This window comes from Macaca thibetana, chromosome 3 (assembly GCF_024542745.1).
Source record: "Macaca thibetana thibetana isolate TM-01 chromosome 3, ASM2454274v1, whole genome shotgun sequence".
NCBI lineage: Eukaryota > Metazoa > Chordata > Mammalia > Primates > Cercopithecidae > Macaca > Macaca thibetana.
Window position 1 is genome coordinate 144,366,869 of NC_065580.1, and position 27,436 is coordinate 144,394,304.

The 27,436-nt window shown below is 47.0% G+C and overlaps 2 protein-coding genes across 27 annotated transcripts in view; both read left to right on the forward strand.

Moving 5' to 3' along the window:
• Window positions 1-27,436, forward strand: part of ACTB (actin beta) — a 468,316-nt gene that overhangs the window by 188,894 nt on the left and 251,986 nt on the right. The window contains exon 1 of one of the 23 annotated variants that reach the window (XM_050784085.1): window positions 19,502-19,520. The exons of the other annotated variants lie outside the window; for them this stretch is intronic. Within the exon in view, the coding sequence (XP_050640042.1) occupies window positions 19,512-19,520 (9 nt within the window). The 5' untranslated portion in view covers window positions 19,502-19,511. Of the gene's footprint in view, window positions 1-19,501; window positions 19,521-27,436 lie in introns of those variants that run through there. 23 annotated transcript variants of the gene reach the window in all.
• The window catches only part of LOC126950451 (E3 ubiquitin-protein ligase RNF216), a 162,407-nt gene continuing 150,620 nt past the window's right edge, over window positions 15,650-27,436 (forward strand). For 2 of the 4 annotated variants that reach the window (XM_050783949.1, XM_050783950.1), the window contains exon 1: window positions 15,713-15,860. The gene's annotated coding sequence lies outside the window, so the exon portion shown is untranslated. Of the gene's footprint in view, window positions 15,861-27,436 lie in introns of all 4 variants that reach the window. The other 2 variants (XM_050783948.1, XM_050783951.1) reach the window with 2 other exon arrangements.

Sequence of the window (27,436 nt, forward strand, 5' to 3'; positions counted from 1 at the left end):
TTAGCTGGGTGTGGTGGCACATGCCTGCAGTCCCAGCTACTCAGGAGGCTGAGGTGGGAGGATCACCTAAGTCCAGGAAGTGGAGGCTGCAGTGAGCCGTGATTTTACCACCACACTCCAGCCTAGGAGTCAGAGTGAGGCCCTGTCTGGAAAGAAAGAAAGAGAGAAAAGAGGAAGGAGGGGAGGAATGAGGGAAGACGGGAAGACAGCAAGGCAGGAAGGCAGGGAGGGAAGGAAGGATGGAAGGATGGAAGGAAGGGAGGGAGGGAGGGAGGGAGGATGGAAGGAAGGGAGGGAGGGAGGGAGGATGGAAGGGAGGGAGGGATGGTGGAAGGGAGGGAGCGGGGGTACGAGAAGGGAGGAAAGGAGAGGGAAAGAAAGAAAAGAAAGGCTGTTAAGGCGAGGTGGCGGGCGCCTGTAGTCCCAGCTACTCAGGAGGCTGAGGCAGGAGAATGGTGTAAACCCGGGAGGCGGAGCTTGCAGTGAGCTGAGATCCGGCCACTGCACTCCAGCCTGGGCGACAGAGCGAGACTCCGTCTCAAAAAAAAAAAAATAAAGAAAGAAAGAAAGAAAAGAAAGGCTGTTGCCACAGTGGAGATGCTGAGGATTATAGAACAAAGCCCCATTTTTTAGCACATTTATGATTCAAAATGCAGCTCTTTGGCCGGTCGCGCGGTGGCTCATACCTGTAATCCTAGCACTTTGGGAGGCCGAGGTGGGCGGATCACGAGGTCAGGAAATCGAGACCATCCTGGCTAACACGGTGAAACCCCATCTCTACTAAAAATACAAAAAAATAGCCGGATGTGGTGGTGGGTGCCTGTAGGCCCAGCTACTTGGGAAGCTGAGGCAGGAGAATGGCATGAACCCAGGAGAGGGAGTTTGCAGTGAGCCAAGATCGCGCCACCACACTCCATCCTGGGCGACAGAGTGAGACTCCGTCTCAAAAAAAAAAAAAAAAAAAAAAAAAAAAAAATGCAGCTCTTTGCATGCCACAGGGTCCTGGAAGAGACTAAGCACTTGACCATGGGGCATCAAGAGACAACCAGACTGCAGCTGTGCGTTACCAGAACCATCAAATCATAATGTTGAATGAGCAAAGCAGCAATCCATTATGCAATGGAGATAGCATATTCTACATAAAGCCTCTGTCCAGAGGGCAAAATAAGTTACATAAATAGGGAACCTGGACCTCCATGTCATTTACCTTCATTGGAACAATGCTTCTCCAGGCTGGGCATGGTGGCTCACACCTGTAATCCCAGCACTTTGGGAGGCCAAGGTGGGTGAATCACTTGAGGTCAGGAGTTCAAGACCAGCCTGGTCAACACGGTGAAACCCCGTCTCTACTAAAAATACAAAAATTAGCTGGGCGTGGCGGCGTGCACCTGTAGTCCCAGCTACTCAGGAGGCTGAGGCAGGAGAACTGCTTGAACTCGGGAGGTGGAGGTTGCAGTGAGCCAAGATCATGCCACTGCACTCCAGCCTGGCAACAGAGCAAGATTTCGTCTCAAAAAAATAATAATAATAAAAATAAAAATTAGCCAGGTGTGGTGACGGGCGTCTGTAGTTCCAGCTACTCGGGAGGCTGAGGCAGGAGAATCACTTGAACCTGGGAGGCAGAGGCTACAAAGAGCAAAAAAAAAAAAAAAAAAAAAAAAAAAAAAAAAAGAAAGAAAGAAACAGTACCTCTGTAACTCTGCAACTCGAATTTATAATCTCTCTCTTTTTTTTTTTTTTTTTTGAGACAGGGTCTTGCTCTGCCTTCCAGATTGGAGTGCAGTAGAGTGATCTCAGCTCACTGCAACCTCCGCCTCCCAGGTTTAAGCAACTCTCGTGCCTCAGCCTCCCGATTAGCTGGAATTACAGGTGTGAGCCACAGCGCCCGGCCAGCCAGCAGTTGGATTTTTAAAGGTCAAACCTCCCCAGACTCCAAAGAGCACTAGGGCCAAACAGCACCACAGAGGATCACCTGGAACCAACTAACCTGGCCCAACCCTGCCTAGAAAAACAACATAGAAGCCTGAATACATGGAACTCCTTCCCGCTTTCTCATTCAATAGCAAACTTCAGATTCCAAAGAATATTGGGGCCAAACACTATTACAAAAGAGTATCAGTTTCTCTGGCCAGGCGAGGTGGCTCACACCTGTAATCCCAGCACTTTGGGAGGCCGAGGCAGGCAGATCACCTGAGGTCGGGAGTTTAAGACCAGCCTGGCCAACATGGTGAAACTCTGTCTATACCAAAAATACAAAAAACTAGCCGGGAGTGGTGCCACACACCTGTAATCCCAGTTACTCAGGAGGCCAAGGCAGGAGAACCACTTGAACCCAGGAGGCAGAGGTTGCAGTGAGCCAAGATCATGAAACTGCACTCCAGCCTGGGGATAGAGTGAGACTTCGTCTAAAAAAAAATAAAATAATAAAATCAAAAACAGCTAGGAGTGGTGGCACAAGCATGTAGTCCCAGCTACTTGAGGGGCTGAGGTTAGACCATCACTTGAGACCAGGAAGTCAAGGCTGCAGTGAGCCAAGATCACCCCACTGCACTGCAGCCTTGGCGACAGAGTGAGACCCTGCCTCAACAAAACCAAACCAAACCCGAGCCCCGGAAGTAGTTCAGCATTCCTTCTGCTGCATTCCACTGGTAAAGCAAGTCACAAGGCAAGCCCAGATTCAATGGGAAGGAAGATACAGACCCCACCGCTTTTGGGAGGCATGCCAAAGTCACATTGTAAATTGCATAGATACAGGGAAGGCATGATGGGGGAGGGAGGTTCTTATTGTAACAACCTACTGCCCATGTCTCTGTTTGCACAGCTGAGTCCACTCTAGGAACCTGGCAGAAGACTCTTTTACCATCCTCATGGTCCAGCCCACTGTGCAATTCTTTTTTTTTTTTTTTTTTTTGAGACGGAGTTTCACTCTTGTTGCCAAGGCTGGAGTGCAATGGCACGATCTCGGCTCACCTCAGCCTCCGCCTCCTGGGTCCAAGCGATTCTCCTGCCTCAGCTTCCCAAGTAGCTGGGATTACAGGCATGCGCTACCACACCCAGCTAATTTTTTATTTTCAGTAAAGACGGGGTTTCACCATGTTGGTCAGGCTGGTCTCGAACTCCTGACCTCAGCCTCCCAAAGTGCTAGGATTACAGGCATGAGCCACCACGCCCGGCCCACTGTGCAGTTGTGAACTTCTGCTCCAGCTAGTGCTGATACATACGTGTCAGCTGGACCCAGAATTTTTTTCCTTACAGTCAGGGTCTCGCTGTGTGGCTGGAGTGCACTGATGCCATCTCAGCTCACCGCAACCTCCGCCTCCAGGGTTCAAGCAATTCTCCTGCCTCAGCCTACAGAGTAGTTGGGACTACAGTCATGTGCCACAATACCCAGCTAATTTTTTTTTTTTTTTTTTTTTTTTTTGAGATGGAGTCTTGCTCTGTCACCTGGGCTGGCTCCGCCTCCCGGGTTCACACCATTCTCCTGCCTCAGCCTCCCAAGCAGCTGGGACTACAGGTGCCCGACACCATGCCCGGCTAATTTTTTGTATTTTTAGTAAAGACAGGGTTTCACTGTGTTAGCCGCGATGTTCTTGATCTCCTGACCTTGTAATCCGCCCGCCTCAGCCTCCCAAAGTGCTGGGATTACAGGCGTGAGCCACCGTGCCCGGCCTTAATTTTTGTATTTTTTACTAGAGACGGAGTTTTGCCATGTTGACCAGGCTAGTCTCGAATTCCCGGCCTCAAGGGATCCACCCGCTTTGGCCTCTCAAAGTGTTGGGATTACAGATGTGAGCCACTGCACCCAGATTGGCTAATTTTTATTTTTTAAATTTTTATGTATTTATTTTTTTAGATGGAGTCTCACTCTGTCACCCGGGCTGGAGTGCAGTGGTGCAGTCACTGCAACCTCCACCTCCTGGGTTCAAGTGATTCTCCTGCCTCAGCCTTCCAAATAGCTGGGATTACAGGCGCACTCCACCATGCCCGGTTATTTATTTTATTTTTATTTATATTTATTTATTTATTTATTTTTTGAGACAAAGTCTCATTCTGTTGTCCAGGCTGGAGTGCAGTGGCACAACCTTGGCTCACTGCAACCTCTGCCTCCCAGAGTTCAAGCGATTCTCCTGCCTCAGTTTCCCAAGTGGATGGGACTACAGGCACATTCCGCCACACCCAGCTAATTATTCATATTTTTAGTAGAGACAGGATTTCACCATGTTGGCCAGGACGGCCTCGATCTCCTGACCTTATGATCCGCCTGCCTCAGCCTCCCAAAGTGCTGGGATTACAGGCGTGAGTCATGGCGCCCGGCCTATTTTTTAAATTTTATTTTTAGTAGAGACGAGGTTTCACCATGTTGGCCAGGCTGGTCTCCAACTCCTGACCTCAGGTGATCCACCCACCTCTCCCTCCCAAAGTGCTGGATTATAGTCATGAGCCACTGTGCCTGGCCAATTTCTTACAGTTTTTATTTTAACTTTTATTTATTTATATTAATAGAGATGGGGGTCTCACTATGTTGGCAAGGTTGTTCTTGAACTCCTCGCTTCAAGCAATCCTCCCGCTTTGGCCTCCCAAGGTGCTGAGATTACATGCCTTCTTCTATTTTTTGTAGAGAGAGGGTCTCGCTCTGTCACCCAGGCTGGAGTGCGGTGGCCCCATCATAGCTCACGGCAACGTCTGGGTACACGCCCCCCGCCCCCCAGCACCTTGGCACGTTCACCAACTCAGGAAGTTCTCTGAATCCCATTCCCCCGATTTTTTTTTTCCTATGGTGGCTTCATTTCCTGGGCATGATTGGTTAAATCATTGGGGCATTTGTGATTAGCCCAACCTCCAGCCCTCTAATGACATGGTTGGGTCCCCTGGCAATCAGCATAACCTCAAGTGTGGTTGAAAGGGGCTTGTTATGAATAACAAAAGAAACTCATTTCACCTGCATCTCCCTGGCGCTATTGCTTTTTTTCTTTTTTCTTTTTTTTTGAGACAGTCTTGCTCTGTGGCCCAATCTGTAACACAGTCTCGGCTCACTGCAGCCTCTGCCTCCTGGGTTAAAACAATTCTCCTGCCTCAGCCTCCCGAGTAGCTGGGATTACAGGTGAACGCCACCACACCCGGCTACTTTTTGTATTTTTTTTTTTATTTTTTTGAGACGGAGTCTCGCTCTGTCGCCCAGGCTGGGGTGCAGTGGCTGGATCTCAGCTCACTGCAAGCTCCGCCTCCCAGATTCACGCCATTCTCCTGCCTCAGCCTCCCAAGTAGCTGGGACTACAGGCGCCAGCCACCTCGCCCGGCTAGTTTTTTTGTATTTTTTAGTAGAGACGGGGTTTCACCGAGTTAGCCAAGATGGTCTCGATCTCCTGACCTCGTGATCCGCCCATCTCGGCCTCCCAAAGTGCTGGGATTACAGGCTTGAGCCACCACGCCCGGCCTACTTTTTGTATTTTTAGTAGAGACAGGGTTTCGCCATGTTGGCCAGGATAGTCTTGAACTCCTGACCTCAGGTAATTCACTAGCTTCAGCCTTCCAAAGTGCTGGGATTACAGGCATGAGCCACCACACCCGGTCCTCCCTGGAGCCACTGCAAGAGCCTGGGACAAAAACCAAATTTATGATGAAAGATGATCCTATTGCTCTTACCACTTAGGAAATTACACGTGTTTTAGGAGCTCTGGCCTGGAGTAAAGACCAAAATACACATTTCTTATTATATCACAAGATCACAGCAGCTTTTTCAAATGTTGACGCATTTCATCAAATATCAGAAAATCATGTTCATTACTATCACCACCCATCATATCAGAAACGTTTTCCAGTAATGGGAGACTGCGAAGCTCCCAGTGGTGGATATAAATTTTCTAAAATTCTAATCTTCTCTTGAAAGCTCAAACGTTATCATTACACAGTTATTTTCCTTGAAGTGATAGTTTCAGTTTGTTCAATTTTGAGAAAGTGTCTGCGAAGTCCCAAATCTGAATTATCCCAGTTTGTCAGTCAGTCATTCTCTCAAGATGATGTCCTAGAAAGAAAGTGGCCAGTCCAGCCCCAAACACAAACAATCGCACCAGGCCCATCTCATCATTCAGACTATTTAAAAGACAGGTACTCACAGATCTAGATTGAATAAAATTACAAAATTTTACTGCTGATTGGGGGACATTCTTTTTTTTTTTTTTTAAGATGGAGTCTCGCTCTGTCACCCAGGCTGGAGTGCAGTGGTACAATCTCAGCTCACTGGAACCTCCACCTCCCGGGTTCATGCAATTCTCCGGCCTCAGCCTCCCGAGTAGCTGGGATTACAGGCATGCATCACTACACCCTGCTAATTTTTGTATTTTTAGTAGAGACGGGGTTTCACCATGTTGGCGAGGCTGGTCTTGAACTCCCGACCTCAGGTGATCCACCCGCCTCAACCTCCCGAAGTGCCGGCATTACAGGTGTGAGCCACTGCGCCTGGCCCATTTCAGCAATTATCTGTTTTCACAGGAATGCAAATAATACTAGTATCATATAAAGTGCATTATTTTAAAAACACTATTGCTCAGGAGAAGCTATGGCCACTTTGGAACAAACAGTTTGGTCCTCACTATATGATTCAGCAATTCTACTTACTTAACTACTGCTGCTTAAGCAACAGTGTTGGGCCTTCCTCTTCCTATATCGGTGGAGTAATAAGAACCAGAATTTGGCCGGGCGCGGTGGCTCACACCTGTAATCCCAGCACTTTGGGAGGCTGAGGTGGGCGGATCATTTGAGGTCAGGAGTTCTAGACCAGCCTGGCCAACATGTCAAAACCCCATCTCTATTAAAAATACAAAAATTAGCCGGGTGTAGTGGCACACACCTGTAATCCCAGCTACTCAGGAGGCTGAGACAGGAGGATCGCTTGAAAGTGGGAGGTGGAGGTTCCAGTGAGCCGATATCATGCCATTGCACTCCAGCCTGGGCGAAAGAGCAAGACTCTGTCTAAACAAAAATAAAAAAATAAAAATGGGCAAAAGATTTGAATACACATTTCTTAAAAGAAGGCATACAAATGATCAACAGGTTTAAGAAAAGGTATGCAGCATCATCGATCATCAGAGAAATGCAAATCAAACCTGCAAAGAGATATCATCTGACCACAGTTAAAATGGCTTCTATCCAAAGACGGGTAATAACAAATGCTGGCGAGGACGTGGATAAAGGGAACCTTCAGACACTGTTAGTAGAAATGTAACTTAGTACAACCAGCACGGACAACAGTTTGGAGGTTCCTCAAAAAACTAAATGTAGAACTACTATAAGATCCAGTAATCTCAATGCTGGGTATATACCCAAAAGAAAGGAAATCAGTATATCAAAGAGATGTCTTCATTCCCGTATTTATTGCAGTGCTATTTACGATAGTCAAGATTTAGAAGCAACCTAAGTGTCCATCAATGATCAGTGTGGATAAAGAAAATGTGCTATGTATACACAATGGAGTACTACTCAGCCATGAAAAAGATTGAGATCCTGTCATTTGCAACAACATGGATGGAACTGGAGATTATTATGTCAAGTGAAATAAGCCAGGCACAGCAAGACAAACACTGAATGTTCTCACTTATTTGTGGGACCTAAATATCAAAACAATTGACCTTATGGGCATAGGGAGTAGAAGGACGTAAAGTTATCACAGGCTGGGAAGGGTAGTACGAGGATGGGTAGTGGGTGGGGATGGTTAAAGGGAACAAAAAAATAGAAAGAATGAATAAGACCTAGTATTTGAAAGCATAACAGGGTGACTGTAGTCAATAATAACTTTTTTTTTGGAGGTGTAGTCTGGCTCTGTCACCCAGGCTGGAGTGCAGTGGTGCAATCTCGGCTCCGTGCAGCCTCTGCCTCCCTGGTTCAAGAAATTCTCCTGCCTCAGCCTCCCAAGTAGCTGGGATTACAGGCACACGCCACCACGTGGCTAATTTTTGTATTTTTAGTAGAGACAGGGTTTCACCATGTTCGCCATGCTGGTCTCAAACTCCTGACCTTAGGTGATCCACCCACCTCAGCCTCCCAAAATGCTGGGATTACAGACATGAGCCACCACACCCAGCCTCTTTTATTTATTTATTTATTTAGAGACAGAGTGTCACCCTGTGGCCCAGGCTAGAGTGCAATGGTGCGATCTCGGTTCACCGCAACCTCTGCCTCCCGGGTTCAAATGATTCTCCTGCCTTAGCCTCCCGAGTAGCTGGGATTACAGGCGCCCTCCACCCACCACCACGCCTGGCTAATTTTTTGTATCTTTAGTAGAGACGAGGTTTCACCATGTTGGCCAGGCTGGTCTCGAACTCCTGACCTTGTGATCCGCCCGCCTCGGCTTCCCAAAGTGCTGGGATTACAGGCATGAGCCACTGCACCCAGACTCTTTTAGTTATTTTTAAATGTACAATTCGGCCAGGCATGGTGACTCACGCCTGTAATCCCAGTACTCACTATGTTGCTCTCATCAAAATCGAGACTCCACCTCTACTAAAAATATAAAAATTAACTGGGTGTGGTGGTGCGCGCCTGTGGTCCCAGCTACTTGAGAGGCCTAGGTGGGAGGATTGCTCGAGCCTCGGAGGCTGAGGCTGTGGTGAGCCGAGATTGCACCAATGCACTCCAGCCTGGGCAACAGAATGAGACCATGTCTCAAAAAAGAAAGGAAAAAGGAAAAAGGAAAAAGGAAAGGAAAGGAAAGGAAAGAATGGCATAGGACAGCCTTGGAAAATAAAAAATAAAAAACAAAATTAAAAAAAGAAATGAAAAGTAAGCCAGAGACGAAGAGGAAATGTATGCAATACTAAAATCTTGTATCCAAACTATAAAAAGAACTCTTACAAGTCAACTATAAGATGACAAAAAAAATTCAATTTTTAAAATGGGATTTTAAAAATTTGAACAGAAATTTCACAAAAGAAAGTATACAAAAGGCCGGGGCTGGGCACAGTGGCTCATGCTTATAATCCTAGTGCTTTAGGAGGTCAAGGTGGGAGGATCGCTTGAGGCCAGAAGTTTAGCCTGGGCAACATAGCAAGACCCTATCTCTAAAAAAAAAAAAAAAAAAAAAATCATATAAATTAGCCAGGAGTGGCGGCATGTGCCTGGAGTCCCAGCTACTCAGGAGGCTGAGGTGGGAGGATCGCTTGAGCTCACGAATCCAAGGCTGCAATGAGCTATGATCATGCCACGGCACTCCAGCCTAGACAATGCTGTGTCTAAAAAGGAAGATATTCAAAAGGCCAACAAGCACAAGAAAAGATACTCAACATCATTAGCCACCAGGGAAATGCAAATCAAAACCACAATCATATACCATCACACATCTGTTACAACAGCTGAAATTAAAGACTAGAGATACCAAGAATGGCAACTGGACTCTCATTCAGCACCAGGGGGAAAGTAAACTGATGTACCAGTTTGGGAAACAGCTTGGTTCTTACCATATGATTTAGCAATTCCACACTTAGAGAATGAACATGTACTCACCCAACAACTTGTACATGAGTGTGCATAGCAGTTTTATTCATAACTGCCCCAGAATGAAAGAAACTCAATGTGCCTCGACTGGTGAATGGATGAACGGTGTCATATCCTTGTGATTTAATACTACTCAGCAGTAAAAAGGAATGAACTACCGATACACGTAACATAGAGGAATCTCAAAAGCATGCAGAGGGCATGCACGGGGCTCATGCCTGTAATCACAGCACTTTGGGAAGCTGAGGTGGGAGGATCACTTGAGCTCAGGAGTTTGAGACCAGCTGGGCAACATAGCAAGACCTCTTCCTTATTAAAAATAAAAAAAAATTAGCCAGGCATGGTGATGCGTGCCTGTAGTCCCAGCTCCTCAGGAGGCTGAGGCAGGAAGATGGTTTAGGTCTGGGAGATCAAGCCTGCAGTGAGCTAATATCATACCACTGCACTCCAGCCTGGGCAACAGAGTGAGACCCTGTCTCAGAAAACAGAAAACATGCTGAGCAAAAGAAACCAGACACAAGAGTGCATGCCATATGATCCCATGTATGTGAAACTACAGAAAGAGAAATTCTAGTCTAAAATGAGAAAAAGGGCCAGGCGCGGTGGGTGGCTCATGCCTGTAATCCCAGCACTTTGGGAGGCCAAGGCAGGCAGATCACCTGAGGTCAGGAGTTCGAGACCAGCCTGGCCAACTTTAGTTGGCCATCTTTTTAGTAGAGATGGTAAAACTTCATCTCTACTAAAAATTAAAAAATTAGCTGGACACGATGGTGGATGTCTGTAATGCCAGCTACTCGAGAAGATGGCAGAGAATCCCTTGAACCTGGGAGATGGAGGTTGCAGTGAGCCAAAATCACACCACTGCACTCCAGCCTGGGCGACACAGTGAGACTCCATAACAAAAATAGAATAAAATAAAAATACAAAAAATTAGCTGGGTGTGGTGAGGGCTGCCAGCTACTCAGGAGGCTGAGGCAGAAGAATTGCTTGAACCAGGGAAGTGGAGGTTGCCGTGAGCCCAGATGGCACCACTGCACTCCAGCCTGGGTGACAGAGCGAGACTCCATCTCCAAACAAATAAATAATATAAAGTGACAAAAAGCAGGTGCCCAAAAGCAGGTGGTTGCCTAGCACCAGGGATGGGGGTTATGGATAGACTGGAAGGAACAGGAGGGAACAGTTTGGGGTAATGGAATTGATCTCTATCTTGATTGTGGGGGGTTATGAGGGTGTATAAATGTGTCAAAACTGATAGAAACGTATACTTAAACGGGGTGCCTAGTACCACATATAAATTACACCTCAATAACATTGATTTTTTTTTTTTTTAAGAAATAATGGGCCAAAATGGCAGGAAATTACTGCTTCTGAAAGCAGAGTTCAGGAATAATGTCCTCTATGACACCACCAGCACACCGTCATGTAGATACGGCTGATGACAGTTCTTGGGAACAAAATGATGATGGACAAATTGTGAATAACGGCGGTCCTCCATTACCATCCATGATTTCACAGGTCAGATGCACATTAAACTAACTGTAACCAGAAAATGCAACGAAGCCATGTTGTGATGACTCACGGGGCGGGGAGTTACAGCCTTGGCTCTCTGGCAGGCTCAAGGGGTGAGCGCACGTTGCATGCCTTTGGCCGTAACTGCACGGAATTACAGCCAGCATGGATCATATGGATTTTCATAGATGGAACTTCCATGCTTCTTCCCAGGAAAACAGCAAAACATCACTTGTTGACAATAGTTTACTCTGCAGGTAGCTATCTTACCCTTTCTGATTCTTGGTGCCGGTTAACATTAAGATAAAGAAAACAGGCCGGGCACGGTGGCTCATGCCTGTTATCCCAGCACTTTGGGAGGCTGAGGCGGGTGGATCACCTGAGGTCAGGAGTTTAAGACCAGCCTGACCAACCCTGAGAAACCCTGTCTCTATGAAAAATACAAAATTAGCTGGGTGTGGAGGCGCATGCCTGTAATCCCAGCTACTTGGGAGGCTGAGGCAGGAGAGTCACTTGAACCTGGGAGGCAGAGGTTGCAGTGAACCGAGATCATGCCATTGCACTCCAGCCTGGGCAACAAGAGCGAAACTCCGTCTCAAACAAACTAACAAATGAACAAAAACAGGCCAGGTGCGGTGGCTCAAGCCTATAATCTCAGTACTTTGGAAGGCTGAGGCAGTGGAATCACTTGAGACCAGGAGTTTGAGACCAGATTGAGAAACATAGCGAGACCCCATCTATACAAAAAAATTTTTTAATTAGCCGGGCATGGTGGCACACACCTGCAGTTCCAGCTACTCAGGAGGCTGGGGTGGGAGAGTCACTTGAGCCTGGGAGGTCAAGGTTGCAATGAACTAATGATTGATTGAGTCCCTGCACTCTAGCCTTGGTGACAGAGTGAGACCCCAACCCCACCACCCACCCCCCCCCAAAAAAAATAGGGCCAGGCACAGTGGCTCACACCTGTAATGCCAACACTTTGGGAGGCCGAAGCAGGCAGATCACCTGAGGTTAGGAGTCCGAGCCTAGCTTGGCCAACATGGTGAAACCCTGCCTCTACTGAAAATACAAAAATTAGGCGGATGTGGTGGTGGGCATCTGTAATCTCAGCTACTTGGGAGGCTGAGACACGAGACTCACTTGAATCCGGGAGGCGGAGGTTGCAGTGAGCCAAGATCATGCCATTGCACTCCAGCATGGGCGACAAGTGAAACTCCATACCCCCCCCAAAAAAAAAAAAAGCCAGAGACTTCAAAAATAACTAGAATGATTCCAGACAACCTAGAAGGAGGGAATAGCTTCCTCTCACTCTCACTGGGAAATATGCAGAGATAAGATAATTGTCTTTATGACTCCGAAAATGCTTAAGACACGAACAACATGTAAACAAATAACTCCTACGAGAGCTTCTGAATTCACACATGATCCCATTTCATCCTTGCAAGAACACTGGGCAATAGATAATATCTTAAAATTTCCATTTTACAAATAAAAAATTCCCAGCCAGACGTGGCAGTTCACACCTGCCATCCCACCACTTTAGGAGAGCAAGACGGAAGGATCACTTGGAACCAGGAGTTCGAGACCAGCCTGGGCAACAAAGCGAGACTCTGTTTCTATAAATTTTTTTTTTTTTTTTTTTTTTTTTGAGGTGAAGTCTTGCTGTGTTACCCAGGCTGGGGTGCAGTGGTGCGATCTCGGCTCACTGCAACCTGTGCTTCCTGGGTTAAAGTGATTCTCCTGCCTCAGCCACCTGTGTAGCTGGGACTACAGGCGTGTGTCACCACACCTGGCTATCTATTAATGTTTTTTTAAATTAAACTTCAAAATAAAGGCCTGGCATGGTGGCTCACACCTGTAATCCCATCACTTTGGGCTGAGGTAGGCGGATCACCTGACGTGAGGAGTTCGAGACCAGCCTGGCCAACATGGTGAAACCCCGTCTCTACAAAAAATACTTTAAAAATTAGCCAGGTGTGGTGGTGGGTGCCTGTAGTCCCACCTACTCGGGAGGCTGAGCCAGGAGAATCGCTTGAACATGGGAGGCAGAGGTTGCAGTGAGTCAAGATGATGCCACTGCACTCCAGCCTGGGCGATGGAAGGAGACCCCGTCTCAAAAATAAATAAATAAATACATACATACATACATACATACATACATACATAAAGATAAAAATAAAGTATCTCTTCTCATTGCCATCATGTCTGAGTCAGAGTCTCCAAAGAGCCTGAACAAATAAAAAATTCCAGACTCAGGTCAGGTGCGGTGGCTCACGCCTGTAATCACAGCACTTTGGGAGGCCAAGGCGGGCGGATCACAAGGTCAGAAGATTGAGACCATCTTGGCTAACTCGGTGAAACCCCCGTCTCTACTAAAAATACAAAAAAAAAATTAGCCCGGTGTGGTGGTGGGTGCCTGTAGTCCCAGCTACTCGGGAGGCTGAGGCAGGAGAATGGCATTAACCCAGGAGGCAAAGCTTGGAGTGAGCCAAGATTGCACCACTGCACTCCAGCCTGGGCCGCAGAGCGAGACATCGTTTCAAAAAAAAAAAAATTCCAGACTCAGAGAGGTTACTCGAGCTTACCTGCCTTGGATGTGACACCAACCACAGAGGGGTTGAGGGGTCTGGAAAGAACCTTGCACTCCTGCTAAGATCACCAACCTCTGCTTCCAATACTGCCTTCTTCCAACATCTCAAAGGGCTTATGAGGACCGTCCTAAGAAGGAGGCTGTAACTGACAGCGATTATCCACCTCCCCCAAGAGGACCAGCATGGAGAATAAGCTCATCAAGGCCAATGCCCTCGTTTTAGATGCCTTCCAGATTATTCCAGGATCTCATCTCAGATAAGTGTCTATCTTAAGCTCTCTCTCCTGTTCACCGTCTAACGTCTCCCATGCACTGCACCCTCTAACTCATGGCCTGACATCTGTAAGATCCCTAAATCCCCATCCTGTTCTGTAAGCAGCCCTTCAATTTCTACTTCACTGAAACATGACCATTCCCTCAGGACACTGCTTCCCTAAAGCACTGTGAGTAGTGGTCTTTTTCTGTCCCATGCAAGCCCCCATAAACCACGCTCTACTGTCTTAGAGAAGGAACACTAATTGCCGCATCAAGACTATTGTTACTCTCATTTCCGTTTTGTTTTTGTTTCTTTCTTTCGAGACAGGCTGTTGTTCTGTCATCCAGGCTGGACTGCAATAGTGCGATCATAGCTCACTGATCCTCGGACTCCTGGGCTCAAACAATCCTCCTGCCTCAGCCTCCTGAGTAGCTGGGACTACAGGTGCACATCACCATGTCCGGCTAATTTTTACTTTTGTAAAGATGGGGTCTCACTCTATTGCCCAGGATGATCTCAAACTCCTGGCTTCAAGCCATCCTCCCACCTCCACTTCCTAAAGTGTTGGGATTACAGTTATAAGCCACTGTGCCCAGCCCAGACTGATTTATCTAATTACTGACTTGACATCTTTACTTGAAGGTGTACTTAGCAATTGTTTTTTGTTTTTTGATTTTTGTTTTTGAGACACAGTCTCACTCTGTTGCCCAGCCTGGAGTGCAGTGGCATGATCTTGGCTCACTGCAACCTCCCCCTCCTGGGTTCAAGCAATTCTTGTGCCTCAGCCTCCCTAGTAGCTGGGATTACAGGCATGCACCACCATGCCCAGCTAATTTTTGTATTTTTAGTAGAGACGGGGTTTCACCATGTTGGCCAGACCGGTCTCGAACTCCTGACCTCAAGTGATCTGTCTGCCTCGGCCTCCCAAAGTGCTGGGATTACAGGCGTGAGCCACTGCGCCCGGCCAGCAATTATTTTAAGAGTAGGGGTCTTGCTATGTTGCCAAGACTGGTCTTCAGCTCCTGGCCTCAAGCGATGCTCCCGCTTTGGCCTCCTAAAGTGCTGGGATTATAGACATGAGCCCCTGTGCCCAGCAGGAGCAGTTTTTTAGTCAGTTATTCACTTGCCCACTAAAACCTAAACTTCCTGAGGCCAGGAACACATTGTACTTTTTTTTTTTTTTTTTTTTTTTTCTCTGAGATGGAGTGTAGCTCTGTTGCCCAGGCTGGAGTGCAGTGGCGCCATCTTGGCTCACTACAGTCGCTGCCTCCCAGGTTCAAGCGATTTTCCTGCCTCAGCCTCCTGCGTAGCTGGGATTACAGGCATCCGCCGCCACACCCGGTTAATTTTTTTATTTTTGGTAGTGACGGGGTTTCACCACGTTGGCCAGGCTAGTCTCCAACGTCTGACCTCAAGTTATCCGCCCTCCTCGGCCTCCCAAAGTGATGGGATTACAGGCGTGAGCCACTGTGCCCAGCCACGGGACCCACTTTACTCTTAATTTCCCCAAATCCTAGAACAGTGCGTGGCCCACAGGAAATCCACAGAATATATCTGCAGAATGAATGAATGGCTTGCCAAAAGAATTAGGGCAAATAAGTAGATATCGAGTAAACGTCCACAACCACCTACCCCATACCCTTTTAAGCTCTAGGGAGATGGCGGCTCCTGTGGGGTCCGGGATGGGGGTCTCCGTTCCTTTCATCCTTCCGCCTCGTGGGGGAGTCAAGTCTCCGCAGGCGGAGAGCCCGGATGCAGGCGCGGCTAGGCGGCCCTCTCTGTGGTGAGCCCCCGGGTCCCTCCTCCACAGCACCCGGAGTGCCTCTATGGTTCTTCCTGTCCTTAGTCGGGAGGGGGCGCTGTGCGCAGGCGCGAGGTGACGCCGCCGCAGGACCGGAAGGAGTGTAGCGGCTGCCTCAGCGGCAGCGACGGAGCTCGCAGCTGTGGCTTCTGAAGAGTAAGCGGCGCGGTACCGAAGGCCGCCGAACCCGCCTGGCTAGCCGGCGAGTTGAGTGGCGAGTGAGTGTCGGTCGCGGGGCGCGCTTGAGCTCCTGGGCGGGTCTGTGAGGCGAGGCGGCCTCTCTGCGGGACGCCTCCGTGGAGCTCCGGGGGTGGGGGCGGGGGCGCGGGCCGTGAGGGCCGCCGAGCTGAGGGGCGCGGGCCGAGGCCCGGGCGGGATCGGGCCAAAGGACTGGGCTGGGCGTCTCGAGCCCCGTGCGGAGGCGAGGCGGGAGCGACAAAGGCGCTGAGCGACTGGGCGACCCCCTCCCGCCTCTTCGCGAAGTTTCGCGGGCCGGCCCTTTGGGTCAGCTGCGCGAGGGCGATAGCCCGGGAGACCGCGCTTCCCTCCCCCGGGCCCGAGGTCGCCGCGGAGGCGGGGTCCGTGCACCCGAGCGCGGCCTGGAGAAGCGGCGGGAGGCGGCCGGTCCCTGTGAACCCCAGCCCAGGCGGGCGGCGTTTTTCCACCTCTCCCCTCACATCTGGAGCGGGTGTTGTTCCGCGAAAGTTGGCGACTGTCACCGGGCACTCGCGAGGGCGCCGCAAGTGCGTCAAACCCTTCTGCGGGGCGCTGGGGGCTGGCCCGGCTCGGGTGCCCGGGCGCTGGGCAGGGAGCGAGGCCGCTGTCCCCGCGTCGAGGTGGCCCGGCTCCCGGTGTAACGGGACCAGGGATCCAAGACTTTGGGCCACTTGCAACCAAACCTGGAGCGTGCGCGGCGTGCGGGTTACAGAAATTTCTGACAAATCTGCCAGGGCTCTGTGCGTCCCTGAGGGCCTGGCTAGCAGTTGTCCCCGGTACTAAGATCGTGCAAAAAGAACGTTCTTTTTTCTGTTCTTTTTTTTTTTTTTTTTTGAGACGAAGTCTTGCTCTGTTGCCCAGGCTGGAGTGCAGTGACGCGATCTCTGCTCACTGCAACCTCCGCCTCCCTGCGTCAAGGAATTCTGCCTCAGCCTCACAGGGATTGCTTCAGCTGGGATTCCAGGCATGTGCCACCACACCTGGCTAATTTTTGTATTTGTAGTAGAGACAGGGTTTCACCATGTTGGCCAGGCTGGTCTCGAACTTCTGACCTCAGGTGATCCCTTCTTCGGCCTCCCAAAGTGCTACATAGTCTTTTCAAAAAACGTGTCAGCTGTGTTCTCCCGGGGCCCTTGGGCCCTTCAGTAAGAAGCGCCCTGGCTGAAAACCCACACGTTCACCTACAGAGGAAGCACTGTGATGTAGAGGGTGAGCAGGGCAGAGGGCCTCACCGTGGCCCTCACACACACCTGGCTCCAGCTTGGCCAGGCCATTTTGCGCTCGTGGGCCTGTGCCTCACCTCAAAAATGTTGTTTCTTCCCTTATGAAGAAGACCCATGAATTAATAATGGAATTGCCAGGAATGCTAAAAACTAAGTTTGGTGTATTGTTTTCAAGCTGTTACTCCTGGAAGGGGCTGGGTTGGCATTGTTTTAGAGGTTAGGAGCCAAACATAGCTCATCTATTCTCCAGCTGTTTTTAATCCTCCAGCTTCCTGCAATAGTCAGGCACAAGGTCTTAGAAAAATGGGTTTGTGCTGCTGTATGTTTTGGTGGGCAATAGGCACACTAATATGTATCACCTTTGTTTACTGAATGGGATGCAGGTGGGGGACCAGAGCACATCCGCGTCCCTCGGAAACGGTGGCGTTTAAATGTAATATGTCTCTTCAGTTCCTCTCTGCCCCACCCACCCCAGCCCATTGATTGAGCTTTTTTTTTTTTTTTTTGGGAGACGGAGTCTGGCTCTGTTCAGGCTAAAGTGCAGTGGTGTGATCTCTGCCCACTGCAACCTCCACCTCCCAGGTTCGAGTGATTCTCCTGCCTCAGCGTCCCGAGTAGCTGGGATTACAGGCGTGCGCCACTACGGCCGTCTAAGTTTTTTTTTTTTTTTTTTTGAGACGGAGTCTCGCTCTGTCGCCCAGGCTGGAGTGCAATGGCTGGATCTCGGCTCACTGCAAGCTCCGCCTCCCGGGTTCACGCCATTCTCCTGCCTCAGACTCCCGAGTAGCTGGGACTACAGGCGCCCGCCACCTCGTCGGGCTAGTTTTTTGTATTTTTTAGTAGAGACGGGGTTTCACCGTGTTAGCCACGATGGTCTCGATCTCCTGACCTCGTGATCCGCCCGTCTCGGCCTCCCAAAGTGCTGGCTTGAGCCACCGCGCCCGGCCTTTTTTTTTTTTTTTTTTTTTTTTTTTTTTAAGAGACGGATCCTGGCTCTGCTGCCCAACTCCTGGGTTTAAGTGACCTTCGGCCTCCCAAAGCGCAAGAATTACAGGCTTGAGCCACTGTGCTCTTGCAGAACATTCTTTACACGCTGAGAAGGGAGAGAGGAACGGGAAGATTTTATGAAACTTCTCAATTTAGTCTGCTTGCTTTGAGGAAGAAGGCTAATAAATGGCCTGGCTAAGCCTTGATTTTGTATTTCATAATTTATTGCGCCTGGGGTATGGGGAGTAGTGGTGGGTTTCAGGAAATGCCTGGAGAGTCTAGGCCAGATTTTGCACCCCCTGGCAAACCTCGTTGGAGGCTTTAGATTTTTACCCTGATTAGAGAAGCAGCAGCTAATAGAAGAGAACCCCTGAAGCCCTGGTGGAGAAATCTTAAAGAAGGGTTAGGTGTGAGTGAGACAGACTAAAAGTTAATGAATAGAGTAGTTGAGAGAGCTGGTGTTTGCTAGCTGTCCCTCTGTCACTAACTCTACTACGAGCTACTATTTAATGTGTTTACAGAATTATAGGCTCTCCTATATTTTAGATCTTTAGAGACATAATTCATTCTCATACCTGATGTCATCATTATAGCTGCATTATTGTCCAAGATAATAACGTAGCCGGGCATGGTGTGGCTTGCCTGTAATCCCAGCACTTTAGGGGGCTGAGGCGGGCGGATCACCTGAGGTCAGGAGTTCGAGACCAGCCTGGCCAACATGATGAAACCCTGTCTCTACTAAAAATACAAAAGTTAGCCAGATGTGGTGGCGCATGCTTGTAATCTCAGCTACTCGGGAGGCTGAGGCAGGAGAATCTCATGAACCCGGGAGGCAGAGATTGCAGTGATCCGAGATCGTGCTATTGCGCTCCAGCCTGGCTGACAGAGCGAGACTCCATCTCAAAAATAGTAATAAAATTTAAAAAAGAAACTGAGGTGCTGAAAAATATCTAGTCTCAAAACTTGTAAGGGTCAGCTTGGAACTTGAACTCAGTTTGGACCCAGAGTTCGTGCCAGTAATTATCCTGCTATAATTAGTGAGTGCTATTTATTCTGAAAGTACATCTACTATTGAAGAGCATCTACTATGTGCCATCCAGTGTGCTACGTCCTGGGGCTTTGGGATCAAGTAACACTTTGGTTCTGCCTTCTTGGAACTTAAGTTTCAGCAGAGGAGACCGAAATTACACAGTTTCCTAAATAAGTATATGAAATTATTGTTGTAAGTACTTTGAAGAAATGAGGTACGTTGTGTGATTGAACTAGGGAGGAACATCTAGGGGATAGTCAGGAACAGTTTTTCTCTGACGAGAAAGCAAAGAACCGAATAGAGTTAATTTGGTCCAAGAGACAGTGAAGAAGAGTAGTCCAGCTGGGGAAGAGCCTGCAGTGGAAGGAAGAAGCAAATCGTGGAACTGAACCGTTGCTACTACGGAGTGGTGAATGCGGGGGGAAAAGGTAAGGCCCGCTATGTCAGCAAGGTCAGGTGATGGTAGCGTTTTGTAGGCCATGGTAAGGATTTTGGTTCCACCACGGTGAGATTTGTGGTTGGAGCCTGCAAGGCAGTACTTGGGCTAGAAGCAGAAGCATGTCCTTTGGTCACAGAAGATTCAGTTCTAAAAAGATCATTGAAAACATTGATTTTACCCTCCACCCATGAGGATGAAGAAAATCTTGATGTTTTATGTTAAACTGTTTAGCCCACCCACTGAAGATATTGAGTTTAATTTTGGATTTAAAACCTTTCCTATTGTAAAAATGCACTGATAATAGGATTCTTAGAATTTTTAAACTCTAGACTAATTGTTTGCATATTTATATCCATAATCATGGATGTTATTTTACTGTAGTTATTTTGTCCACTTATTAAAGTTAACACAATTTTCATTTTCTTTCTCTGAACTCATCATCTGCTTTGTTCTTCCTTAATAGCATCACCATCCTATGGTCACCTGATCTCAGCATCTAGGTCAACTTTGATTTCTTCTTCTTGCCCTGATGGCCAATGACATACACAGATCCCATCGACTCTAACTCTGCAATCAGTGTCTTGTATTGTTTTCCTCCCTGTAGATACTGTTTTCCTCCCCCTAGGTACTGTTGGCTCTTGTTTCCTGGGTTTCCTGGCACCAGTTGTCTCCTACAGGCCATCTTACGCATTGCAGCCAGGTTGATTTTTCTAAAGCACAGCTGTCATTGCGTTACTTCCCGTTGGCTAGAAAATAAAATCTGAGCTCTGTTTCAGTTATCTGTTGATGCATAACAAACCACCTGGATACTCACTGGCTTCATAGAGTAATTTTGTTTGTTGACAGTGTTATGAGTCAGGAGAATTGGGAAGTGCTGACCTGGGCCATTTTTCTCTGGTCCACATGCTATCCTTAGAGGTGGCCAGTGCTGGAGCATCCGCTTCCATAATGGCTTCTTCGTTCACATGCCTTGTCAAAGACGGCTGGAAGACTGGTCTCAGCTGGCTCTTTCCCTCTGCATGTAGTGTCAGGGCTTTCTGTGTGATCTCTCAGCAGGGTTTTCAGACTTTTTACCTGATGTCTCTGGGCCCAGGAACCCTAAGTGAAAGCTGCTGTGCCTTTTGTTTTCTTTCTTTCTCTTTTTTCTTTTCTTTCTTTTTTTTTTTTTTTTTGAGACAGAGTCTCCTTCTGTTGCATAGGCTGGAGTGCAGTGGCACAATATCAGCTCACTGCAACCTCTGCCTTCTGGGTTCAAGCAATTCTTGTGCCTCAGTTTCCAGAGTAATTGGGATTACAGGCGTGTGCTGTCGCACCCAGCTAATTTTTGTATTTTTTTAGTAGAGTTGGGGGCTGCTGTGCTTTTAAAGGATAAGCCCAAATCTGACACAGCTCTCACTTTGGCTTGATATGGCTATTCTTGCTCAACCTTCCCTGGCTACCTGCCCTTCCCCTATAGTCTCTTTATTGCTCTAGTAACTTTATTTTCTGATTGATGGGGCTCTGAGTTCTTTGAAACAAAAATCCATGTGAGAGTTTCTTTTGATGTATTCCCGATGATGCATAACCAATTCTTGTTATATAAAATGCTGTAGTACAGTCAGCTCTCCGTATCCACAGCTTTCACATCTGGGTATGGGGATCTGACAGTAAACTTCTTCTGTATTGATTTAATATTGATTATATTAGTACAGACTTAGGATGGATATCCAAAGAATGGTTAGGATGAGCAAATGGTATTTGAATGAAAAACAATCGTTTATAGGCATTTTTAAAAACATGCTAGGAAGAGGTATTGTGGAGACCTGGTATGACATGGGCATGTCATCTTCCCGCCTGTGACTAGCTCTGCTTTGCCCACTTTTTCTTTTCTTTCTTTTTTGAGACGGAGTCTCTCTGTCACCCAGGCTGGAGTGCAGTGACACAGTCTAGGCTCACTGCAACCTCTGCATCCTGGGTTCAAGCAATTCTCCTGCCTCAGCCTCCTGAGTAGCTGGGACTATAGGCACCTGCAACCACGCTTGACTGGTTTTTGTATTTTTAGTAAAGACGGGGTTTCATCATGGTGGCCAGGCTGGTCTCGAGCTCCTGACCTCAAATAATTCACCCACCTCGGCCTCCCAAAGTTTTGGGAATACAGGTGTGAGCCACCATGCCTGGCCTGCTTTGCCCACTTTTTGCTGGAAAGTCAAAGGGATTAACTCATTAAATTTGAAAGTCTTTAATAACCCCCAAATCTGTTGCAGAAGTGGCAGACATATTTACAGAAAGTATTCTGGAGAGCCAGGGGCACTACAGAGCCCCAGGATCATGCAGTAGTAGTTTAGGAGCATATACATAAGGAAAAATGGAGAAGCAACCTGAATAGAACAAGGAGAAGAAAATGATTTGTAGAAGACAGACTTAAGCATTCTGGTCACGAGGCAGTGAAGGTGAGATTTTGAAAACCAGAAAATTGGGTGAGAGAACCATGAGTGATTCTCTTTTCTTCTTGACTTCCTTGTTTTCCATATTATCTGTAATGGGCAATGCTTGATAACTGAAGAAAATCCTAATTGTTGCCTAGGCCATGTTTCCTGACTCTGGTTCTGTAGCCACGATGAATAACAGCTCCAGTCTTTGACAGAGGAAGAAGGTTTTGCAGCCACTCATTCAACAACTGTGCTAGGCATTGAAAATACAACTATAAATAAGAAAAGAGGCCAGGCACGGTGGCTTTTGCCTGTAATCTCACCACTTTGATGAGTGTCGGTGGGGGGGTGGATCACCTGAGGTCAGGAGTTCAAGACCAGCATAAGATGGTGAAATGCCATCTCTACTAAAAATACAAAATTAGCTGGGCATGGTGGCAACATGCCTGTAATCCCAGCCACTTGGGAGGCTGAGACAGGAGAATTGCTTGAACCCTAGAGGCGGAAGTTGCAGTGAACTGAGATTGCACCATTGCACTTCAGCCTGGGCAACAAGAGCAAAACTTCGTCTCAAAAAAAAAAAAAAGTAACTTGGAATGGGAAAATAAAGATTTTTTTTCCCCTTGAACTGTATTTTATTAATAAACACTGCATTTCCTATGTACTTGTGATTACAGTGCTCCTATTTTGATGGCATTTACCATATACAAAGTGGCTTCTCTTATTTTTCAACATAGCCTTATAATATAAGAACAGATATTGCCATTTTTCTGTTTCTCAGGTAGCAGTTAAAAAAATAACATAATGTAACACTTAGTATATGTCAGGCACTATGCTAAAACTTTATGTAATTCAACTGATTTAGTTTTTAAAAAGTTTTTATTTATTTTTATTTATTTATTTATTTATTTATTGAGACGGAGTCTCGCTCTTTATTTATTTATTTATTGAGACGGAGTCTCGCTCTGTCGCCCAGGCTGGAGTGCAGTGGCGCAATCTTGGCTCACTGCAAGCTCCGTCTCCCGGGTTCACGCCATTCTCCTGCCTCAGCTTCCCGAGTAGCTGAGACTACAGGCGCCCGCCACCACACCCGGCTAATTTTGTGTGTGTGTGTGTGTGTGTGTTTTTAGTAGAGACGGGGGTTTCACCATGTTAGCCAGGATGGTCTCAATTTCCTGATCTCGTGATCCGCCTGCCTCGGCCTCCCAAAGTGCTGGGATTATAGGTGTGAGCCACCGCGCCAGCCAAAAGTTTTTATTTTTTTAAATTAATGAATTTTTTTGGAGGTAGGTTCTCCCTCTGCCACCTATGCTGGAGTGCAGTGGTGCTCTCATAACTCGCTTGCAGCCTTGAACTCCTGGGCTCAAAGGATCCTCTTGCCTCAGCTTCCACAGTCAAGCTGGGACTTGGGTACATGCCTGTCTACCTACCCGCAACTAATTTTAAAACAACTGCAGTCTCATTTTACAAATGAGGAGATTGGCCCAGGAGATTGAACAGTTTATTTGGAGCCACTGATTGACTAAATGGTGAAACCAAGATTTAAACATAGGCAGTATGATCGGAAGCCCAGATGAAGAGACTGAGTGTCAGAGAGTTACATGACCTGATACAGAGACTTGCATTTAGTCAAGAGGAGAAATTCCATCATCAGACTTCTTTTCTTCTCACAAGTTGGGGCCACTGGTGTGCCACTCATGAGGACTTTTTTAAACCGTTACTAGTAATCTGCTTAACTACAAGCCTGACATTTCAACTAAATTAGCTGTAAAATGACCCACATCTCCCTTTGATTTCCAGTGTAAAATTGAAGGAAGCCAGTTGTGGCCAAAGGAAAGATAAGAAATTTGGCTTGAGGCCAAGCGCGATGACTCACGCGTGTTATCCCAGGACTTTGGGAGGCCGAGGCAGGCAGATCACCTGAAGTCAAGAGTTCAAGATCAGCCTGGCCAACATGGCAAAACCACTTCTCTACTAAAAATACAAAAATTAACCAGTATGGTGGCACGCATGTGTCGTCCCAGCTACTCAGGGAGGCTGAGGCAGGAGACTTGCTTGAACCTGGGAAATGGAGGTTTCAGTGAGCTGAGATCGTGCCACTGCACTCCAGTTTGGGTGACAAAGCAAGACTCTGTCTCAAAAAAAAAAAAGACATTTGGCTTGAAAATAGTGTTCAAAATACTTTTTAAAAATCTGACTGGGCACGGTGGCTCACGCCTGTAATCCCAGCACTTTGGGAGGCCAAGACTGGCAAATCACGAGGTCAGGAGTTTGAGACCAGCCTGGCCAACATGGTGAAATGCCATCTCTACTAAAAATACAAAAAACTAGCGGGTGTGGTGGTGGGCACCTGTAATCCCAGCTACTCGGGAGGCTGAGGCAGGAGAATCGCTTGAACCCAGGAGGCAGGGGTTGCAGTGAGCTGAGATTGCACCACTGCACTCCAGCCCAGGTGACAGTGGGAGACTCCATCTCAAAACAAAAAAATCTTATTTGGGGAAAAAAAGAACTTAAATTAGATGCAGTTCAAATATGATACCAGAACTGTTCTTTTAAGTATCATGCTACTTATAAATAACATCAGTATCATTATTTCAAATGAGAGACCCGAACTTAGGCTGGTATATGTCAGTTTTAAAAATGGGAATACCTGGGGCCAGGCATGGTGGCTCATGCCTGTAATCCCAGCACTTTGGAAGGCTGAGGCGGGATCACCAGAGGTCAGGAGTTCGAGACTAGCCTGGCCAACGTGGTGAAACCCTGTGTCTACTAAGAAATACAAAATTTAGCCAGGCATGGTGGCATATGCCTGTAATCCCAGCTACTCTGGAGGGTGAGGCAGGAGAATCGCTTGAACCCTGGATGCAGAGGTTGCAGTGAGCCGAGATCATGCCATTGCACTCTAGCCTGGACGACAAGAGCGAAACTGTCTAAAAAAGAAAAAAGGAATACCTTTGTTCAGTTATCAATGCCAGAAAGTTCTGTTGTAAAACTTTGCTAACCTGGTTTTGGTATCTATCTATTTTGATGGTATCTATAACTTCACATTTTATAAGTTGAGAAAATACTGATATTATCTGACTATTAATTCTTTGTAGACGTTTAATGAGAAGCCCCAATCTGGGGCTTACTGCCTCTGGAGAGGCACAGTGCTTTCTCCTAGGAAGGCAAAGAAAATTGAGATTTTCTCAGAGAGGAAGAAAAGGATTGAATTGCTTAAACCTGGGAGATGGAAGTTGCAGTGAGCTGAGATCACACCACTGCACTCCAGCCTCGGTGACAGAGCAAGAAGCACATTTAAATTTTGTGTTTACCGTAATTTGGTGTTTGTGGAGATTCTTTCTCGTCTAGTTTTTTTGTAACTGTTGTCCATGGAATTTTTTCTGTTACTATGTGACAATTTGAGGCTATGCAAAGACTATTCTGCTGTTACTACCACTGTCTTCCCAGAATTTCCTTGTGGTTTTGTTTTATTTTATTTTTTATTTTATTTTATTTTTTTGAGACAGAGTTTCATTCTTGTTGCCTAGGCTGGAGTGCAATGGCTCCACCTCGGCTCACCGCAACCTCCATCTCCCCAGTTCAAGCGATTCTCGTAGCTGGGATTACAAGCGTGCGCCACCACGCCCAGCTAATTTTTGTGTTTTTAGTAGAGACGGTTTCACCGGGTTGGCCGGGCTGGTCTCAAACTCCTGAGCTCTGGTGATCCACCCGCCTCAGCCTCCCAAAGTGCTGGGATTACAGGCATGAGCCACTGGGCCTGGCCTTTTGTTTTGTTTTTTTTTTTTTGCCCTAATAGAGACAAGATCTCACTATATTTCCCAGGCTGGTCTTAAACTCCTGGGCTCAAGTGATCCTCCTGCTTCAGCCTCCCAAAGTGCTAGGATTACAGACATGAGCTACCGCACCTGGAAATTTTTTTTTTTTTTTTTAATCAAAGTCTGGACGTTATAACTGAAAAAACTGAAGGTTCCAAATGATACTCCTCCATTGTGGTTTAAGTTTTTTAGGTGTGCAAATTAGAGTACCGGCAGATCATCTTGATCCTGTCATGGTTTGGTCTGTATTAAGTCTATTTTCATTTTGTTCTTAACCTTTAAGATTTGGCTTTCCTAGGATCTCAGATGAAAGCTCGGTGTTTACCAGCGCTCCTCCACTTTAGTTGGGCTTGACCTTTAATCTCTCTCAACAGGCTGGGAGTGGTGGCTTATGCCTATAATCCCAGTACTTTGGGAGGCCAAAGCAGGTGCATCACCTGAGGTCAGGAGTTCGAGACCAGCCTGGCCAACATAACAAAATCCCCTCTGTACTGAAAATACAAAAATTAACTGGGCATGGTGGTGCGTGCCTGTAGTCCCTGCTACTTGGGAGGCTGAGGCAGGAAACTGGCTTGAACCCAGGAGGCGGAGATTGCGGTGAGCCAAGATTGCACCATTACTGCAGCCTGGATGGCAAAGCAAAACTCCATCTCAAAAAAAAAAAAAAAAAAAAAAAAAAAAAAAACCCTCTCAACAATACATGTTTGCTGAGATCTCTGCTCAGCTCTTTAGCTTTTCTGCTATTGGATTTTGGGGAGTCTAGTCCTGCATGTATGTAGCATAGGTCAGCAACTTAGTCGGGGGGGTGAGGAGGTTATTATTCTGGTTTTTGGAGATTTCTTTCTCAGTGGATTTTTCCTTGCTAGAATTTTGTCCCTTAAGTCTCAGCTACTTTGGCAGCCCCAAACTCCGACCTTCAACTCCTCAGCCCATTGAAATTGCTGTTTCTGCCTCAGGTCCATTTTTTCACAGTTAAGATTTGGGAAGTGCCTTCAGGAGACAAAAAATGCAGGATAAATGTGTCTTGTCCTAATGTGCTTCTCATTTTTCACGGATCAGAGCCCCTGAAATCCTGCCAGCTGGGTTTTCTCCATTGCCTTCAAAGATGTGTTTTATATATTTGGTCTTTTTATAGTGGATTTGTAAGAAGAGGCAAAGAGTTGGTCCACTACAGGCTATTAATACTTTGTCATGGCCAGAACCAAAATCTCTGTAAAGTAAGGTGAATAATCATGCCAGGATTATAGGGATGTTGTTAGGATTAGATGTGTTATGCATGTAAAGGGATAAGAAAAATGGCTCATACATAGCAGCATCCTCATTTTGGCTTGTAATTTTATGCTGTCTGTTAGCTTCTGGAACAAGACCCAAGGACATTATCATTGTACAACTATCTGGTGAATATCAGTCTCTAAACATACACACTCTAAACATACATATGCACTCTCTATAGTTGTATAGCATTTTAATTTCACCTTTTAAACATTTTTTAAAAGTTGTGCCACAGACATTCGTTTCCTGAAATTAAGACCCTGTGTCATTATTTTCTGTGCTATATGTGTTGTTTCTGTAATTCCACCTGTATTAGTCAGCTCAAGCCAGCTGATACCATAGACTAACAAAATAGCATCAACTGGGTGACATTTAAAACAAATTTATTTTCTCACAGTTCT